The sequence below is a fragment of the Schistocerca piceifrons genome, chromosome 4 (assembly GCF_021461385.2).
Source record: "Schistocerca piceifrons isolate TAMUIC-IGC-003096 chromosome 4, iqSchPice1.1, whole genome shotgun sequence".
In the NCBI taxonomy this organism is placed as follows: Eukaryota; Metazoa; Arthropoda; class Insecta; order Orthoptera; family Acrididae; genus Schistocerca; species Schistocerca piceifrons.
This window is the reverse complement of record NC_060141.1, coordinates 475810298-475831537: the sequence shown is the minus strand read 5'-3', so window position 1 is coordinate 475831537 and position 21240 is coordinate 475810298. Positions and strand designations below refer to the sequence as shown.

The window sequence follows — 21240 nt, the reverse complement described above, 5'->3', positions numbered from 1 at the left end:
GATTTCAACAACCACTTGTGGCGTCGGCCTCTTCTCGGAGCGCCGCCTAGTTCTCCGGTTGAATCGAACTACTTCGTCATGCTCCACACAGCAGGTGATGAAAGAGGACCGTAATCCTTTCACCCAGCGATATTCTTGAAGTCCAGCTGCAGCACTCCTGTTGTTTCGATAATAGAGCTTCACCAGTAATGCCCCGCTCCTTTTGTCCAAGCTCATGTTGACACGTCGACAAGTGCACTGCGACTGGTCAGCTTTGTGAGACTATGAATCGCGATGACTGGTGGCCATACTGGGAACAGCACGGTGACGCTGTGACGCATAGAAATCATGCCGCCCCCCCCCCCATTCTGAATATTAATGCTAGCAAGTTTGGTACTCGTAAGGTCATTAATTTCCGTGTAGTAACGTGCTAAATAGGGAAAGTTTAATTATAAAAACGCGGTATTTTGCAGACTTGTTTGAATCGTTCTTCAGGGGTAGACTGTATGTGCACTGAACTAAAAGGGTGTCACTTAAGAGAGCAGAGGGCAGTCCTTAGCTGCGCGACCTTGAGTTTCCAGAGCCCGGCTCTGCGTGCTGCGGGTCTCGCAGCGACGGCCGCCGGGGGCTGTCTGTCTGCTGGCTGCTGCTGCGGCTGGACCGCTTGTATCTGGGCTCGGACGCGGAGCGCAATTGGCCGCATCCGCTGCCAGAAGCGACCCCGACTGCGCAACCGGGCTGCGGCAGACGCACTAAAGGGGCACCGCGCCCGCTGACCAGCCCGGCCACCCAGTACGTACACAGTAGTTCATTAAGTCCACATTACAGGGTGGTCCATTGACAGTGACCGGGCCAAATATCTCACGAAATAAGCATCAAACGAAAAAACTACAAAGAACGAAACTCACCTAGCTTGAAGGGGGAAACCAGATGGCGCTATGGTTGGCCCGCTAGATGGCGCTGCCATAGTCAAACGAACATCAACTGCGTTTTTTTTAAATAGGAACTCCCATTTTTTATTACATATTCGTGCAGTACATAAAGAAATATTATAGTTGGACCACTTTTTTCGCTTTGTGATAGATGGCGCTGTAAAGACCCGACGGGCGTGTGCTATGTATGCTGCTCGGTATCCTGGACGACATCATCCAAGTGTCCGGACCGTTCACCGGATAGTTACGTTATTTAAGGAAACAGGAAGTGTTCAGCCACATGTGAAACGTCAGCCACGACCTGCAACAAATGATGCCCAAGCAGGTGTTTTAGCTGCTATCGCGGCTAATCCGCACATCGGTAGCAGACAAAATGCGCGAGAATCGGGAATCTCAAAAACGTCGGTGTTGAGAATGCTACATCAACACCGATTGCACCCGTACCATATTTCTATGCACCAGGAATTGCATGGGGACGACTTTGAACGTCGTGTACAGTTCTGCCACTGGGCACAAGAGAAATTACGGGACCATGACAGATGTTTTGCACGCGTTCTATTTAGCGTCGAAGCGTCATTCACCAACAGCATTAACGTAAACCGGCATAATACGCACTATTCGGCAACGGAAAATTCACGATGGCTGCGACAAGTGGAACATCAGCCACCTTGGAGGGTTAATGTATGAGGCGGCATTATGGGAGGAAGGATAATTGGCCCCCATTTTATCGATGGCAGTCTACATGGTGCAATGTATGCTGATTTCCTACGTAATGTTCTACCGATGTTACTACAAGATATTTCACTGCATGACAGAATGCCGATGTACTTCCAACATGATGGATGTGCAGCACATTTCTCGCGTGCGGTTGAAGCGCTATTGAACAGCATATTTCATGACAGGTCGATTGGTCGTCGAAGCACCATACCATGGCCCGCACGTTCACCGGATCTGACGTCCCCGTATTTCTCTCCGTGCGGAAAGTTGAAGGATATTTGCTATCGTGATCCACCGACAACGCCTGACAACATGCGTCACCGTATTGTCAATGCATGCGCGAACATCGCGGAAGGCGAACTACTCGCTGTGAAGAGGAATGTCGTTACATGTATTGCCAAATGCATTGAGGTTGACGGACATCATTTTGAGCATTTATTGCATTAATGTGGTGTTTACAGGTAATCACGTTGTAACAGCATGCGTTCTCAGAAATGATAAGTTCACAAAGGTACATGTATCACACTGGAACAACCGAAATAATATGTTCAAACGTAACTACGTTCTGTATTTTAATTTAAAAAATGTACCTGTTACCAACTGCTCGTCTAAAACTGTGAGCCATATGTTTGTGACTCTTACAGCTCCATCTATCAGAAGGCGAAAAAAGTGGTCCAACTAAAACATTCATATTTCTTTACGTACTACACGAATATGTAATAAAAATGGGGGTTCCTATTTTAAAATAACGCAGTTGATATCCGTTTGACCTATGGCAGCGCCATCTAGCGGACCACCCATAGCGCCATCTGGTTTCCCCCTTCAAGCTAGACAAATTTCGTTCCTTGTAGTTTCTTCGCTTGACTCTTATTTTGTGAGATATTTGGCCCGGTCACGATCAATGGACCACCCTGTATAATACTCTCATTACCTGTTTTGGCAGTTTACTGCCATCTTCGGATGTGATAATTTATCCACTAGCAGCTTCGTCAGGTTCATAAGATTTCAAGTTATGAATTCTGAGCATGATAAAAAGGTATAAAATAAATTGTACGTCTCATCGTCACTTGAAATTTAGAGCGTATAACCCGAAATTTTTATATAACGACAAAGATAATAGTGGATACATTGTATCTTAAGATGGCAAAAAATTGCCGAAGATGGGAATGTGAATATTATAGTAACTAGGCGACCTTGACTAATGAATTAGTACATGGTGTTCATAATTAAATTTAAAGTTTCGAAACGCTGCAGAAAGGAAACCACTGTTCAGAGTGACGAGGAATTTGAACAGAATATCATTGACTCAGGTGAAAGGGGCATGAAACAATGAAAAATTAACAGTGGATTTACCAGTAGATGGCGCGTAAGTGTCTTAACGTAAATGTGGTCTGCTGCAAATGATAAATGAATCGCAATATGACGGCTGTGGCTTGACTTGCACACTACACTATCCGTACTATTCAGTGCGCATGACTGCGCAAGTTCAGCGATCATCAGTTGTGGCACAGTTAGTTAGGTAAGCCCATCCACCACGGCAAGGTCGTACCACATGGGAGGGGTATCTGTTGAGAGCCCATACAAAAATGTTGTCCTTGAAGAGGATCAGCAGCCTTTTCGGTAGTTGCAGGGGCATCGATCTGATGATTGACTGATCTGACTGTGCTGGTACTGCGAACAACTGAAAGCAAGGGGAAACTAGAGCGGTAATTTTTCTCGCGGACATGCAGCTCTACTGTATGATTGAATGATGATGGCGTCCTCTTGGGTAAAATATTAAAACTAAACTCCTCCCGAACAGGCCATGAAGGCCCAACGGTACCGACCGGACACCGTGTGAGCATCACTCCACATGTGTTACTGGATGCGGATATGGAGTGTCATGTGGTCAGCACACCACTCTCCCGCCCGTCTGTCAGCTTACGAGACCGTGAGTAAAATATTCCGGAGGTAAAATAGTCCCCAGTTCGGATCTCCGTGCGGGGACTACTCAGGAGGACGCCGTTATCAAGAGAGACGAAACTGGCGTTCTACGGATCGGAGCATGGAATGTTAGACGCCTTAATCGGGCAGGTAGGTTACAAAAATTTAAAAAAGGAAAATGGATAGGTTAAAGTTAGATATAGTGGGAATTAATGAAGTTCGGTGGCAGGAGGGACAGAACTTCTGATCTGGTGAATATAGGATTATGATTACAGAATCAAATAGGGATAATGCAGGAGTAGGTTTAATAATGAATAAGAAAATAGAAACGTGGGTAAGCTACTACGAACAGCAGACTGAACGCATTGTTATAGGTACTGAATACATTTTGGGGGAAGAGAAATTCGTCGTACAACCTGACAAGGAGAAGGGTTCGGTTGGTTGGACACATTCTGAGGCATCAAGGGATCAACAGTTTAGTATTTGAGGGAAGCGTGGGGGGTAAAAATCGTAGAGGGAGACCAAGAGATGAATACAGTAAGCAGATTCAGAAGGATGTAGGTCGCAGTAGTTGATCGGAGATGAGTTTTGCACAGGACGAAGTAACATGGAGGGCTGCATGAAGCCAGTCTTTCGACTGATCGCCCGCATCTCGCTTCCCACGCCCGGGTTCCCGGGTTCGATTCCCGGCGGGGTCAGGGATTTTCTCTGCCTCGTGATGGCTGGGTGTTGCGTGCTGTCTTTACGTTAGTTAGGTTTAAGTAGTTCTAAGTTCTAGGGGACTGATGACCATAGATGTTAAGTCCCATAGTGCTCAGAGCCATTTGAACCATTTTTTCGACTGATCACCACAACAATAACAAAAACAACATGTTCAATATGCTACCATTTTCTGCCGCACGCTGAAATCGAGAAACAGCATCTTCCACAACAGGTCAAAGTATCTCGAGGGTCACATTCAGAAAGCGTTGGCAAATACGAGCCTTAAATTATGCTATGTTCGTAATTGGAGAACTGACGACAACATCTTTCAGATAACCCCACACCCAGAACTCATACAAGTTAAGATCATACAACTTTAAACATAGCTGCGTGCAGCAACCGTGAAAATATTTTTATAGTAAAGACAGCCCGCTCGTTGCAATAGATTTTATAGTCGAATTGACGATGGTTTCGACTCCTAAACTAAGGGAGTCTTCATCAGAATTTATATTACTTAAATAAGGGGGATACAAAGTTAGTCATTAATAAGAGAAATACAAGACAGTAATAATTAATATTCGTATATAAAGATGTACTTACATACGTAAAAAGTTGAGCATAACAGCTCTCGTCATACAATTTTAACACCAAAAAGGCCACGTCACATAATAAAAGATCCTACGTAAAAGTTTTACTGTCATTACCAGTTAAAGATTGCCGCTAAGGGCTGCTTGTGTATTCTGAAACAGGTGGCATCAGACTGGGCCGGCTATACTAATGTGGACATGAGGTGTCAGGCCACCTAGTGATGAAAATTGGTAACATCTGCTTTACGTGATACAAAGGTTACAGCAGTTTGTATAGCAGATGTGTCTACAATTTTTAAAACATTTTATAGTATGAAGACATTATTATAATTTAAAAGCAGTAAGAAATCATGAAAATTTTTTTTCAGTAATTTGTTACAGAAAAATACAGTAAGTGGTTAAACTGCAATAAGAGTTTGGGGAGGAAAACAATATTTCAGAAAAAACACGAGGAAAAATTGACATAGATGAAAAATATCTTTTAAGGATCCTTCAGTAAAGGTTTCAAGCCATTGAAAAAATTATTGTTACGTAACTGTTCAAAATAGTTCAAATGGGTCTGAGCACTATGGGACTTAACATCTGAGGTCATAAGTCCCCTAGAACTTAGAACTACTAAAACCTAACTAACCTAAGGACATCACACACATCCATGCCCGAGGCAGGATTCGAACCTGCGACCGTAGCGGACGCGCGGTTCCAGCCTGTAGCGCCTAGAAACGCTCGGCCACCCCGGCCGGCTCGTTAGGTTTGTGGCCTGTGATCAGCAAACGATCAGCGAAAGAAGAATTATGAATGTTAGTGCCTTTTTTCCCAATAGATACTCTTTACATCTGACTGAAACAGCTCGCCCTGTTTGTCCTATATAATATGAAGGCCATGTGTCGCAAATGATTTTATAGACTCCTGAATGTAACAAAGGGGAAAGTACTGATTTTAAATTGTGAAGGAGATTAGTTTTAAGGTTATTATTAGTGGAGAATGTAACATTGCAGATATATCTGTTTTTAAGGGTTTTATAGACTCCTGAATGTAACAAAGGGGAACGTACTGATTTTAAATTGTGAAGGAGATTAGTTTTAAGGTTATTACTAGTGGAGAATGTAACATTGCAGTTACATCTGTTTTCAAGGAGGCGCTGGATTCTGTAAGAAATAGGCCATAAAAATGGAATGGAAAAATATTTCTTTTCTTGTTGTTCGGTATTGGAGGAACTGAGAGTAATAACTCTGTTGTTAGTTTTCTGCTTGAAGATATCATCTACTATAGTGGATTCGTATCCATTATTAACTGCTATAGTTTTAATCAAAAGATATCTCAGCATTGAGGTTTTCAACAGATAAGGGCGTAGAAACAGCTCTGTGTATGAAAAAAAAGTTAAGATCAAGTGATCTGGACGGCCAGATTATAGGTAAATGACGGATGATAATTCTAGGATCTCCGATATGCCTCTGCAGCAGGTGCTTGACTGGCTGTGCAATGTGAGAAGTTGTATCCTATATAAAAATGATGGTACCCACATATCCACGCTGTTGAAGAGTTGGAGTGATGTTGATGCAAAAAAGACTCTAGAGTTAATTAGTTACGGTACAGGTAACAGGACACGCAGGTCTCGTCTCCTCGAAAAATACTCCAAGGAAAAAGGATGCCGTCAACCCACTCCACACAGTCATCTTAACAGAATGAAGTGGCTTCGGCTGATGTGCGTGAGGATTTTATTGCCCATACTCTGCAGTTCTGCGTATTAACGTAACCTTGGAGATGGGCTTCGTCCGTCCACAGACTATTCCATGGTGATTCACTGTCCACACCCACTAGAGGAAGAAGAGCGAACATTTGTCTTGCTAGTAGTTCAGCAGGAAGGAACTACTAAACATGGGTGATTTCGCATGGATAGCAATGCAGAATTTTCTTATGATTTTATGCACAGTGTTCGCAGGATGTACAATGTTCGGGCAGTTCATCGTCCACTGCATGTCTGCGACTCCTCGTTCATTGCTGTGGCCACATCTTCGACAGATGTCGGATCAACTGCTTTCTTCACTCTGCCACATTGCATTCAAAAGAACGGTCTTTTCGAATTTTGTAATCATTTTCTCCAGACCTTTAGTAGACATCGGACCAATACCTTTTTTTCAGGTCCCTGAATGTCCAGAACTTTTGCAGGGCTACTGGCATACCGTTATCGCTCTTGTAAAAGAGCTTTACCAGCAGAGCGCGATCCTTCATCCAGATAGTCACGTTGGGCGTCTCGGACGCAAACTGAGGAACAACCGTCTGCGGCGTGTCTGTTGGTGTGCGTATTCTGACACTTACAGGGCCGTGTATTGGCGAAATGTTCTTTAAATATTTTTTATTCCATGAGATTTCCTCCTGCGTCAATAATACGCTATTCAAATTTGACGTCATTCCGAACAGTGGTTCTCGTTGTACAGGATTTTGAAACTGGAACTTTGGATATGGATACCCTGTACATAAACATTTATAAGGTCGCATGTTTCCGTTTTTTCATATCACAATTCTTAGAAAAAATGTATTTCACTGACTAGACGGCAGTCACCAGACACAAACCTGACATAGTGCAGTACGATGCCAAGAAGAATACATACGATAAGCATGCATTTTTGTCTACGACGTAAATCTACTCACTTATTAGCACAAGATTAACGTTCTTCTTCGTCTTTTCTTCTTCAGCTGGCTTTCCAGGTTTTAAGCTACGAAACGATTGTCCGACATACATATTTTCTTGAACTGCAAACCGATTTTGGTTGATTGGCTGGTTGGCTAGGATGAACGTAGGTTACATATTTTTAATATACAGTATACGGTGTATATACAATACACAAAGAGAAATCATTGGCAGCAAAAGTCTCTAAAAGTTCTTGTCTGTTTTATTTCTAATTTTTAAGCGATACTATAAAACGTTCTAAACATTTTGACGGACATAAGGCTACTTATTTTTTATGCCATATTGTTCTGTGAAAATTTGTGATTTCGTTTTCTTTTTTGATGTCAGTTTTAAACCATTAGACGAATTGTTTGTCCCATATATATTCTTTCTGCTTCTATATAATTTTAAACAAAAATGCGCTGTTTCGTTTTCTTCTTCACAGTCGGTTTTCAAAGAAAATAGGAAAGTTATATTTATGGCTTATCGTCTTATAATTAGAATACTACTACGACATCTAATCGTCCGAAGCTTTGTGCTCCTGACCGGTTGCTCATTAAAACTATAGGAAATATTGTCCTCACAGATACAAAAGTAGGAGGTATCTCATATTCCTCATACCAATGATACCAGCTGATTTACTTTAAGTGACTTCAGTTCCCAATCAAATTATCGTTGGCTGCGACAATAAATGAGACTGAAGGTTGGTGAGAGGAGGGAAGAGGAGATGGGCAGAGAGGGGGAGGGGGCACGGAAGAAATGAACATTAGGGAGAGAGTGGGAAGGGGAAGATAGAGGGGAGGGACGAGGAGATGGAGAGAGATAGCTGGAGGAGGAGATAGAGGAGCTGATGGGCAGAGAAAGGGAGGAGCAGGAGATCAGAATGTATATCCAGTTTCCAAACATAATTAGCAATTGCGAAGCATTTCTGAATTCGTTGTTTATCTTCTATAAATTAGTATCTTAATATCGTATTATCAGACTTAAGAAAACGAATGTATACTCTTGTGTAGAGAATTTTCAGTGTACTCAAATGGTTCAAATTTCTCTGAGCACTATGGGACTTAACTTCTGAGGTCATCAGTCCCCTAGAACTTGAAACTACTTAAACCCAACTAACCTAAGGACATCACACACATCCGTGCCCGAGCGACCGTAGCGATCACGTGGTTCCAGACTGTAGCGCCTAGAAAAGCTTGTCAACCCCGGCCGGCTCAGTGTACTTAATGTGTCGTACAACCTGCTTTACACACTGAGGGCGGCAGGTTTTTATGATTAAAATAAGTAAATAATAAATAACATAAGACGGGGACATATATATTTTACGTTTTTAAAGTAATATAGCCTTTTTCAAAAATTGTTTGTGTATTTCATCTGAGGATTAGCCTGCTCTTGAAACGCGTCATATGAGGTATGTGGTTGAGACAGATTTTAGTATGTCACTAAGGTACAGTTCCAGAAATGATAAGGCCTTAGAAGGCGTTCTTCTTTGCCGTCAGAAGCGAATCGGGACGAGTGCGAGGAGGTACAGATTCGTGGTAGGGAGGGCGCACCTCGAGCTGCTGGCGCTCCTGCTCGCCCGCTCTCACGAATGGCAGAGCCAGGTCGCGCCTAACGACTCAGCTTCCGCTACCGGCGCGGCTCTGCAGGTATGAATGCCGAGCTGCTGCCGGCGTGATTCCACCGCACGGGCGGCTCCGCCACTGCCGCTGACGTCACTGACAGGCGCGCGGCGTAAATACTAGCACACCGCCCGAGCCGGCGACCTGCGCAGCCAAGCTTTATCGAAAGCACCAAACCCAAGAGGATGTCGTCCACCTTTCTTGGCAAAGTCAAGGATTGGAACACACAGAACAAATTTATTAATCCTATTTGCAGAAATAACAATAATGAAAGGAAAGGTGTCTGTACATACGACAGTATACTTTCATCGCTCTGCAACCCGACCTCTTGCTTGTTTATTTTGCTGGGACTGTGGTGCCGCGCGGGATTAGCCGAGCGGTCTACGGCGCTGCAGTCATGGACTGTGCGACTCGTCCCGGCGGAGGTTCGAGTCCTCCCTGGGGCATGGGTGTGTGTGTTAGTCCTTAGGATAATTTAGGTTAAGTAGTGTGTAAGCTTAGGGACTGATGACCTTAGCAGTTAAGTCCCATAAGATTTCACACACCGGGACTGTGGTGCATGAACGGTTACAGCTCTTTCTCAGCAAGTTTGCTTCCTATTTCTGATTATTGTTAACTTCTATTATTTAAGATAACCTCTTATTGCTTACTAGGGATCTCGCTACCAGGGCATTTTGTTAAAATCGGCCAGATTTGAAGGACTTAATTACTGACACATAATGAGTTTCGTAATCTCAGTTAATAAAATGCGCAACGTTAACGCTCCCTGAAGTTTTCATGAACCGGCGCAATCAGTACAGAGGGGGTAGGGTTTCTTCATGTTCGCAAGCTATTCACGAACAATTCATGTCCAATTATTACTCTGAATTAGATTTCTATAACGTGTTAATATATTCATTTCTCACAACTGTTATTGATTACTGTAAAATTATGCACTGTCTGGGAAGAGGGGGTGGCGATGGGGGGTGGGGGGGGGGAGGGAGGCGAGAGATTATTGTACCATTTCAACAGCAACAGGTGATTCTTTAGTGGCACAAAAATTTTACTACATCATTAGTAATTTCCGTACCAGGTTCATTTAATCTTTCTGATGATTCATAACTACCAGTGCGGATTCCCAGTTGGGATTACTTTTGGTCTCTTACGGATATAATAAATAGCGGGAAGATGTTATTGCATGTGATTTCGTATCAGCAAACAACGTCACAGCCGGCCGTTGTGGCCGAGCGGTTCTAGGCGCTACAGTCTGGCACCGCGCGACCGCTACGGTCGCAGGTTCGAATCCTGCCTCGGGCATGGGTGTGTGTGATGTCCTTAGGTTAGTTAGGTTTAAGTAGTTCTAAGTTCTAGGGGACTGATGACCATAGATGTTAAGTCCCATAGTGCTCAGAGCCATTTGAACCATTTTGAAACAACGTCACATTCACACTGGCGTGCCAAAATACACGCTAATCCCCGTAACTACTGCATTGTGGCGAAGCAAAGCCTAACAGAGATGAAATGAAATGTCGTGTGACGAGGCCTCCCGTCGGGTAGACCGTTCGCCTGGTGCAGGTCTTTCGATTTGACGCAACTTCGGCGACTTGCGCGTCGATGGGGATGAAATGATGATGATGATTAGGACAACACAACACCCAGTCCCTGAGCAGAGAAAATCTCCGACCCAGCCGGGAATCGAACCCGGGCCCTTTGGATTGACAGTCTGTCGCGCTGACCACTCAGCTACCGGGGGCGGACCTAACAGAGATAATCAGGCGGTGTATAAACTATATACTGACTGGTGTCTAAGAAAACCTTTATCATAATCAACAGCTACTGTGTCAGTCATCATTCAATCAGAGAATGGATGGAGGCGTCAGTCAATAGAAAACTTGGTATTAAGGGCAACTGAATGAATTTAACATCCAGCAAACAAGTGAAAGACCCCTCTGAATATGGATGATGGCTGTAAGATCTGAATCATGGAATACTTCCCTTTGCTTATTATTATTAACTGAAATTACTAAAATTATCTCGTCAAATGTGGCTGATGGTCGTTAAAAATTTACTGTGGCGTTCTGCACAATCAACTAGCGCAAACTCGTGTTTCGATTCAAATTATTTGCTGTGCCACCATGTCAAGATTTCAGTGAGATCCAAACCAATAAAAATGAAGAAAAATTCCTCACACATACAAAAATAGTTTCAGAGATATCTATAGCAGCTTTAAAATTCATTGAGTCGTTTTATCAAATTATAAAGCCCCTTAAGATGTACAAAGAAATCATATTTATAGGTGGTTGACCATATGGCTCCTCTATCAGTCACAAAGGAATCAACTATTCATTATAAATCAATAAAGCCACGCTCACTGAACTTTTATTTCCCTCTGCCTATAAATCAATAAATCCATTCTCACTGAATTTCTATTTCCCTTTGCAATTGTTTAACGTAAGGAAAACACACAGCAAACCGTGGTTACTAGTCGCTACATGCTACTTCCCAAAACGTGGCACGTAACGTGTGGTTACACGTAAAGCACAAAGACACTAAATACTCAAAGTATCACAGAAAAATTACTTTAACCCAGTCTATATTCCCTACAGCAAATATTCGAGAAAGATAAGCCTGCATAATATAATGAATTTTGTGAAGGTTAAACCTTACACAATTGACGCTAACTAATGTTTACCACCAAATCCAGTGCTACAAAACTCCGAAAATGACTCCATAAAAACATCCTAATCAATTTTTCATTAATAACAACAATCATTAAAAAATCGATCAACACTCGCGAATTTCAAACTTCAGTTGCTTAAGGCTCACTTACACTTTCGGCGCGAACGTATGCTCGGTACTAAGACACAAAGTACTGACCAATAAAATTAAATAAAATTCACAAAAACCCTATGTAAAAATTCATAATATCGTCCGTTCTGTCAACTGAAGCAGATTTCAGCTACTAATATTCACAAAGAAGCTGATGGCCAACGTCAAGTTCTAACATTTGTGACCACATCTACTTGAAACAATAAATTTCGAGAAGGATACCGTTTTTCTCACCATACCAGCACACCTGTCATGGAAATATCCTCACTCCACGTCCCCCTACTAAATAGCGCCTAAATATGGCGCACCGCCGGCCAGTGTGGCCGGGTGGTTCTAGGCGCTTCAGTCTGGAACCGCGCGACCGCTACGGTCGCAGGTTCGAATCCTGCCTCGGGCATGGATGTGTGTGATGTCCTTAGGATGGTTAGGTTTAAGTAGTTCTAAGTTCTAGGGGACTGATGACCTTAGATGTTAAGTCCCATAGTGCTCAGAGCCAGCCATACGGCGCAACAAGAGCTAATATCTCCGAGTTCAAGCCATTGATGGAGATGGTGGTGGGGAGAGGGGGGGGGGGGAGGAAGTCTCCTATTGACTGAGAAGCCTGACGCCCCGTACACGTGAAAACCTCTTTGCTTAGACTTGTCCACTGATTTCTTTTAGCGAAACCATCACCGTCTACGAATGTATGGTTAGTCCTATCCTTCAGTTATGCAGACATTCATACTTTATTCAGTCATACTCTCATGGAGGGGTAAAGAGGGGACGTAGAAAGTGCGACTAATAAAAATAAGACACAGTTGTAATTATTCTCAGATCCAATGGCTATAGTGTGTGAAAATTAAGTTGAGTAGCTTTTCCTCGTGCTACACAAAACTCCGATTATCAGCACAGTGATCCTCTCATGATATTAGCCAGCAAGGCTTAAAAGGAGCATACTAACAGCACCGCTACAATTCGGCTGTTACTACTGTAGCAGACCGAATGCGCCAAACCACACTATTGATACATTTAAAGCAGGAAAGTGTTTGTGCCAAGGCCATGGACGCATTTGATTTCTCATTTTCTTCTGTAAAGTTGAACAATTCCGTGAATGTGACGGCAACTTTTTCTGCCAGTAAACACTTTGTGGTAACAGACAAACGCTTTTAGTGGCCATGCCAGAGAGAACAACTTACAAAGTGCCTGTCGGACTCCATCTGGTCGGTTTTAATGGCTCTACCCGTCTGGAGTATCAAAAATCAGAGCGCGCCCCATGCGTTCAGATATGAAATATTAAAATCTATCACAAGAAATAACCCAGAAAGACCCTCGCAAATAAACCGTGGGTACCGGTCTTGCAATAACTGTTAAAGTGGTCGGGAGGCTGGGATTTTCCAGCTACTCAAGGGATAGAATGATTCGCTCAGTTTAATGAGCGATATGGAAAAAACAATAAGATAGTAGTCACACAGGACAGAGAAAGATAATAATTAATGAACATGGCAAAAAAGCCACCTGGGTCATACATTTATCGCTTATCGTTAGTACGATATTGAAGCGCCTGTGTTGCTATGAAGTACGATGTAATGTTCCGTCTAACATGCATGGATGAGCAAAGGAACATTACATCGTTCGTCTTAACAACACAGGCACTGCAATATTATATTTCTCCGCCGATTCCAGGCAGCGACTTTTATGTTAAAATGCCCTCCCCTGTACGGGAATTACAGAATGTGTGTACGAGGTTACAAGTTTTGACGCAGGAACGACGAGATATGAAAGCTTAATCCGGCCGTGAGTCGTGCACGAATAGCCAAAGCGGTTAAAGCGACCGCTCGCGTGCAGCGGGAAATACGGGTTCGAGTCCACGTCCAGCATAAACTGTCATTGTTGGCATTCCCTTACAAAGGTGCGAATACATTTCATATATGAGTACTTCATAACGGTTGTAGTCGCCGCAGTACCTGCAGAAATCATCAAGGAACCCGCGCTTTGTTTCACGTTTGGAATGTAAACTCTTCTAGAAGTTGGAAACAATGTGCAGCAAGACTCATACGAGCAAATAACTATCCTCCGGTCCTCCATAGTCCATGTTTTGTGACTTCGGCACCATGTTCTCCTTTTACGCGCATTTGCCTCACTGATGTATGGTTTGGGAAATCTAACTGGTTCTGAAACTCCCTGTTAATGAAGTTCCCTTCGTGTTGTTTTGATGCTGTCGGGATTCGTGAGTGCCACTGCCACGTTAAATATATGTAGAAGTTTCTGGAGGTTATCTTTACTGTTTGCCAGCAGAATTGCATTGTCCGCTTAACAAATGATTTTTATTTTTTCTTTCACCGTTCTATAACCATTACCAGTCAATACCTTCTTTATCACCTCGTCCATGACTGTATTAAAATGTAACTGGCTCAAAGAGCCACCTTGTCTAATACCACTATTAAGTGCTATGCAGATAGTTATCCTGGAACTAATTTTTGTCGGAATGTAGTTGTCGGAATATATGTATTTAATTGAAGGGCTTATTTCAATAGTGGTACAAGTCCATTACTTCTACTTTTCTGTTTATAATGCTTCTGAAATTAATGGTCCAAACAAACAGAAAGAAAGTTTCATCTCTAGCAAGAAGCCATATGCTTGAATATTTCTGATATCTCAACTGCAGATTTTTCAGCGCTCATTTAACTTTAGGACTCTGTATCTCAGAATGAACAAAAATGGAACAAAAATGGATTTGTAACACTACTGAAATAAGCCCTTCAATTGTTTTTACTAAGTTGGAAGAAATCTCCCTATTGTGGAGCACATTTAAAATATCTGTTAGCTGAATATTGTCGAAAGCCTTCTACAGATCAATAAACCAAAGATAAGCTGGTCTGTTGTATTCAGCAGACTTATACTGTATCTGTGCATGGCCTATCGGATCAAAAACCATACTGCTCCTATGCCCTACATGCAGTTTGTTTTTCCTCAGTAAGATTGCGTATACCAGCAGGATAATGCAACGTGTCACATAGCTCGCAATGTACTTGCGTGTTCAAAGACAATCGGGATGGGTTCACCGTGCTCCCCTGGCCACTAAACTCCCTGGATTTAAACCCAATAGAGAATATGTGGGACCATCTCGATCGGGCTGTTCGTGCGATGTATCCTCAACCGAGAAAATTAGCGCAGCCGGCCAAAGCGCTGGAGTCAGCATGGCTCCAAATCCCTCTTGGTATGTTCCAGAACCGCACTCACACTCTTCCTGCATATTTCGCATCGGTCCGCGCTGCAGAAGGTGGTCATTAAGGCTTTTGATGGTTACATTGTGACGGGATAACGTAAATCACGTGTGTGTGTGCGAATGAAGTTATTATTAATGTGCTAACAAATTTCGCTTTTTCAGAAAATCTGTTTTTACTATAATCATTCGGCATTTTATATTATCACTACCTGACCATCGTCAGTTATTTGGCTGTCCAAATAGCAAAACTCATCGACTGGTTATAATTTCTCTTTTCCTAATACCATTGTTTCAGGATCACCTGATTTAAATCGGCTACATTTGTTGTAGCTGGGATTCACAGTCATGAAAAACGTTTTTAAAGGACATCATCTTTACGACAGTGACTGTTATAAGTTTTTATTACACACTATTGCAATTTCAGCCTTTGGCCATTATCAAGTGCTGCTGAAAAATACAGAATGTTTAAAAAATTATTTTACAGATACATTATGTATACCGACGCTATGCCGATTATACGCAATATTTTAACTATGTAGTTATGTTACTTACATATTACGGCTTTAAGCCATATCAACGTAATGTAATCTGACACATTTGCATGTCGTTGTCAGTCCTGTTAAATACATTCGTGTCGTTGTTACACAGTGCGTATTGAAACATCGTAAAACAACATAATCTACACTCCTGGAAATGGAAAAAAGAACACATTGACACCGGTGTGTCAGACCCACCATACTTGCTCCGGACACTGCGAGAGGGCTGTACAAGCAATGATTACACGCACGGCACAGCGGACACACCAGGAACCGCGGTGTTGGCCGTCGAATGGCGCTAGCTGCGCAGCATTTGTGCACCGCCGCCGTCAGTGTCAGCCAGTTTGCCGTGGCATACGGAGCTCCATCGCAGTCTTTAACACTGGTAGCATGCCGCGACAGCGTGGACGTGAACCGTATGTGCAGTTGACGGACTTTGAGCGAGGGTGTATAGTGGGAATGCGGGAGGCCGGGTGGACGTACCGCCGAATTGCTCAACACGTGGGGCGTGAGGTCTCCACAGTACATCGATGTTGTCGCCAGTGGTCGGCGGAAGGTGCACGTGCCCGTCGACCTGGGACCGGACCGCAGCGACGCACGGATGCACGCCAAGACCGTAGGATCCTACGCAGTGCCGTAGGGGACCGCACCGCCACTTCCCAGCAAATTAGGGACACTGTTGCTCATGGGGTATCGGCGAGGACCATTCGCAACCGTCTCCATGAAGCTGGGCTACGGTCCCGCACACCGTTAGGCCGTCTTCCGCTCACGCCCCAACATCGTGCAGCCCGCCTCCAGTGGTGTCGCGACAGGCGTGAATGGAGGGACGAATGGAGACGTGTCGTCTTCAGCGATGAGAGTCGCTTCTGCCTTGGTGCCAATGATGGTCGTATGCGTGTTTGGCGCCGTGCAGGTGAGCGCCACAATCAGGACTGCATACGACCGAGGCACACAGGGCCAACACCCGGCATCATGGTGTGGGGAGCGATCTCCTACACTGGCCGTACACCACTGGTGATCGTCGAGGGGACACTGAATAGTGCACGGTACATCCAAACCGTCATCGAACCCATCGTTCTACCATTCCTAGACCGGCAAGGGAACTTGCTGTTCCAACAGGACAATGCACGACCGCATGTATCCCGTGCCACCCAACGTGCTCTAGAAGGTGTAAGTCAACTACCCTGGCCAGCAAGATCTCCGGATCTGTCCCCCATTGAGCATGTTTGGGACTGGATGAAGCGTCGTCTCACGCGGTCTGCACGTCCAGCACGAACGCTGGTCCAACTGAGGCGCCAGGTGGAAATGGCATGGCAAGCCGTTCCACAGGACTACATCCAGCATCTCTACGATCGTCTCCATGGGAGAATAGCAGCCTGCATTGCTGCGAAAGGTGGATATACACTGTACTAGTGCCGACATTGTGCATGCTTTGTTGCCTGTGTCTATGTGCCTGCGGTTCTGTCAGTGTGATCATGTGATGTATCTGACCCCAGGAATGTGTCAATAAAGTTTCCCCTTCCTGGGACAATGAATTCACGGTGTTCTTATTTCAATTTCCAGGAGTGTATAAAGGCACATGTTAGTTAACCTATCACTAGTCACACATGCATTAGACCACAGCTGCAGACTACTGTTTGCAGGCTCCTAACAACCGTCTTGGCGCGTAAACGAATTACAGATCTTGTTTTACTATATGTGGAGCTCCACTGCAGTCCAACGACTGCATCAGGAAGCAAAGAGCATGCCCTCGTTGCACAACTATGAAGTCTGCTATAGAGTGTAGTAAAAACTCATACCAGTCAATGGTGTAAAGATGATGTCCTTTAAATCGACTACATTCGATCACTGATTTACTTTTGTTGTTTATCTCCTGATCTTTTTTCGAGACATTATCTCGATCATTAAAATGATGTTCCAAGCCCTTTGCTGTCCCTATCAGAATGACAATGTCAACAATAAACCTAAAAGTTTTTATACAGGGTGTAACAAAAAGGTACGGCCAAACTTTCAGGAAACATTCCTCACACACAAAGAAAGAAAATATGTTATGTGGACATATGTCCGGAAACGCTTACTTTCCATGTTAGAGCTCATTTTATTACTTCTCTTCAAATCACATGAATCATGGAATGGAAACACACAGCAACAGAACGTACCAGCGTGACTTCAAACATTTTGTTACAGGAAATGTTCAAAATGTCCTCCGCTAGTGAGGATACATGCATCCACCCTCCGTCGCATGGAATCTCTGATGCGCTGATGCAGCCCTGGAGAATGGCGTATTGTATCACAGCCGTCCACAATACGAGCACGAAGAGTCTCTACATTTGGTACCGGGGTTGCGTAGACAAGAGCTTTCAAATGCCCCCATAAATGAAAGTCAAGAGGGTTGAGGTCAGGAGAGCGTGGACGCCATGGAATTGGTCCGCCTCTACCAATCCATCAGTCACCGAATCTGTTGTTGAGAAGCGTACGAACACTTCGCCTGAAATGTGCAGGAGCTCCATCGTGCATGAACCACATGTTGTGTCGTACTTGTAAAGGCACATGTTCTAGCAGCACAGGTAGAGTATACCGTATGATATCATGGCGGTGAATCGAGGAAGTACAGTACATACTGACGAAACTAAAATGAGCTCTAACATGGAAATTAAGCGTTTCCGCACACATGTTCATATAACATCATTTCTTTATTTGTGTGTGAGGAATGTTTCCTGAAAGTTTGGCCATACCTTTTTGTAACACCCTGTATAATCTTCTTGAACTTTAATTATCTTTCCACGCTTCTCCTTGGTATCCGTTACTGCGTACACAATATAAAGGTTAACTAACACTGGGGAGAGTGTACAATCCTGGCTTATCCCCTGCTTCACTACTACTTCCTTTTCGTCTCCTTCGACACTCTCATGGTTTCTGTACAAGCTGCTGATATCGTTTTGTACTCTATATTTTGTATTTGAAAAATTTGGAATAACAAAAAGAGAATTCCAGTCAACATTTTCAAAAGCTTTCTCTAAATCTACAAACGTTATAATGTAGGTTTGCCATTACGTAATCTGCCCTCTAATATAAACCGTATTGCTTCGCTTTGATCCTATATTTCTCCGGAATGCAAACTGCTCTTCTCCGATCTCTGCTTCTTCTGCTTTTCTGTAAATAGTTGGAGTCTGTATTTTTCAACCGTTATTTACCAATACGATGCTTCACTAACATTAACACATCATAATCTACCTTCTTTGGAACAGGAATTATCACATTCTTCTTGAAATCTGAGGCATTTCGCCTGTTTCATATAACCTGAATATCAAGTGGAACACAAGGCTTTAATCTATAGTAAAAAAGAAGATGAAGTGCCCAGAGTTTGACAAATGTTGCAGTATGAATAAAAATGATTATGTAGAACATCTTCACAATTACTACTTCTAAGATTGCAATATAGTGACGAGTTATTGCAGGTGAGAAAGATTTTCTTCTGTGTCCTATAGTGACACAAATAAATGGTTATATATGCAGAGGAATTTTTGACTTCCACTATTTATCACGTTCGGTGTAAGGTTCTTGGCGTTCATTGCTGTGTGTTAGACTGCTGTTGTATACAAAATTGGTAAGGCTTTCGTGGCCACTTGTTGACAAACTGCCTATTGGCTTCTGTCTCGGGTTCTTCGGCCGACGTTCATCTAATGATTTTTCTGACGTTTCGCCAGCACGAGTGGCTGGCATTGTCAAAGCTTCACCCTCCAATGACGGTGGTGAACTGGAGCCGAGCTCGCGGCCGCAGACTATATGTACCTGGCGCGCCAACGTCCGAGGGCTTCTCTGCCGTCATTTCCGGTGCGGTTCTCCTCTTGCTACCTGCGACGGTCGTTCGCTGCAGTACGGGAAGCCAGGATCCGTTTACCTTAAGGCTTTCCTCTTTCTTGTTGAAACTGTTCGCGTGTTTTTGGATTTCTACAGCTTCTCTGAAGCGCGTGTGTTAGTGCTTCTCTACAGCCAGAACTTCCGTGTCGGCGAATTTTATTACGTGGTCGGTCTCATTCAGTGCGTGCTCTGCCACGGCCGATTTCTCCACCTGCCCCAAACTACAATGTCGCTTATGCTCTTTGGTGTTGATTGATCGTCCAGTCATTCCGACATAAACGTTTCCGCATGTGCTTGGTATACGGTATATTCTCGACATTGCAAGTGGGTCCCTTTTCTTCTTTGCCGATCTAAGACACTCTTTGATCTTCCTTGTCGGTTTGAAAATCGTCTTTACGCGATGTTTGCGCAATATACGGCCGATTATGTCCGTCACTCTGGGAATGTATGGCAGAAAGGCCGTACCCGACATTTCTTTTTCTGATTCCTTACTTCGCCGAGTGTTTGGCTTTGTTACACTTATAATACCCGGTGTTCAAAAAGTTAGTATAAATTTGAAAACTTCATAAACCACGGAATAATGTAGATAGTGAGGTAAAAATTAATACACATGCTTGGAATGACATGGGGTTTTATTAGAACAAAAAAAAAAAAAAATCACCCCACATTGCTAGACGCGTGAAAGATCTCTTGCGCGCGTCGTTTGGTGAAGATCGTGTGCTCAGCCACCACTTTGGTCATGCTTGGCCTCCCAGGTCCCCAGACCTCAGTCCGTGCGATTATTGGCTTTGGGGTTACCTGAAGTCGCAAGTGTATCGTGATCGACCGACATCTCTAGGGATGCTGAAAAAGAACATCCGACGCCAATGCCTCACCATAACTCCAGACATGCTTTACAGTGCTGTTCACATCATTATTCCCCGACTACAGCTTTTGTTGAGGAATGATGGTGGACATTTTGAGTATTTCCTGTAAAGAACATCATCTTTGCTTTGTCTTACTTTGTCATGCTAATTATTGATATTCTGATCAGATGAAGCGCCATGTGTCGGACATTTCTTGGACGTTTGTATTTTTTTGGTTCTAATAAAACCCCATGACATTCCAAACATGTGTGTCAATTTGTACCTCTATAGCTACATTATTCCGTCATTTATTCAGTTTTCAAATTTATACTGACTTTTTGATCACCCGGTATAATTTGTGGAGTACTCATTGCTCCTCAGAACACTTTTCAGGTGTTGCATTTCGCGTCTGAGGTGCTGCGGCTCACATATTCGTCCCGCTCGCGTTACGAGCGTATTAATCATGCCTCTTTTTTTGGCTCGGGTGGTGGTTTGACAGTTTGAGCAGGTATCGGTCCGTGTGTGTCGATTTTCTTTACACGCTATATCCCAGGTTTTCACCATCCCTTGTGACCAGCACATCTAGAAATGGCTGTTTTTTGTCTTTTGTATACTTTACGTCCACTTCCTCAAAAGTGATGTTGTTTCATTTCTAAAGGTGGTGATGTCGATGGTACGTTCAAATCTAGCCTGTGCTCCAAAGCTAGCCTGGACTCGCAAACGTAGGAACGTATGCAGATGTACCACATTGTTCATAGCTCGGTGATTACAGTGTAGTTAAGCTGTAGTTGGATAATTATACCTGTAGTCTGTGGCGTCAAACTAATGTGCGCTAACTGCTTAAGTGCGATAGTA

General features: G+C 43.5%; 1 protein-coding gene across 1 annotated transcript in view; it reads right to left on the bottom strand.

The window, feature by feature from the left end:
• Positions 1–534: 534 nt before the first annotated feature.
• Positions 535–21240, bottom strand: part of LOC124795928 (homeobox protein Hox-D9-like) — a 126749-nt gene continuing 106043 nt past the window's right edge. Inside the window, exon 3 of the mRNA XM_047260009.1 lies at positions 535–704. Within this exon, the coding sequence (XP_047115965.1) occupies positions 535–704 (170 nt within the window). The remainder of the gene's footprint in view (positions 705–21240) is intronic.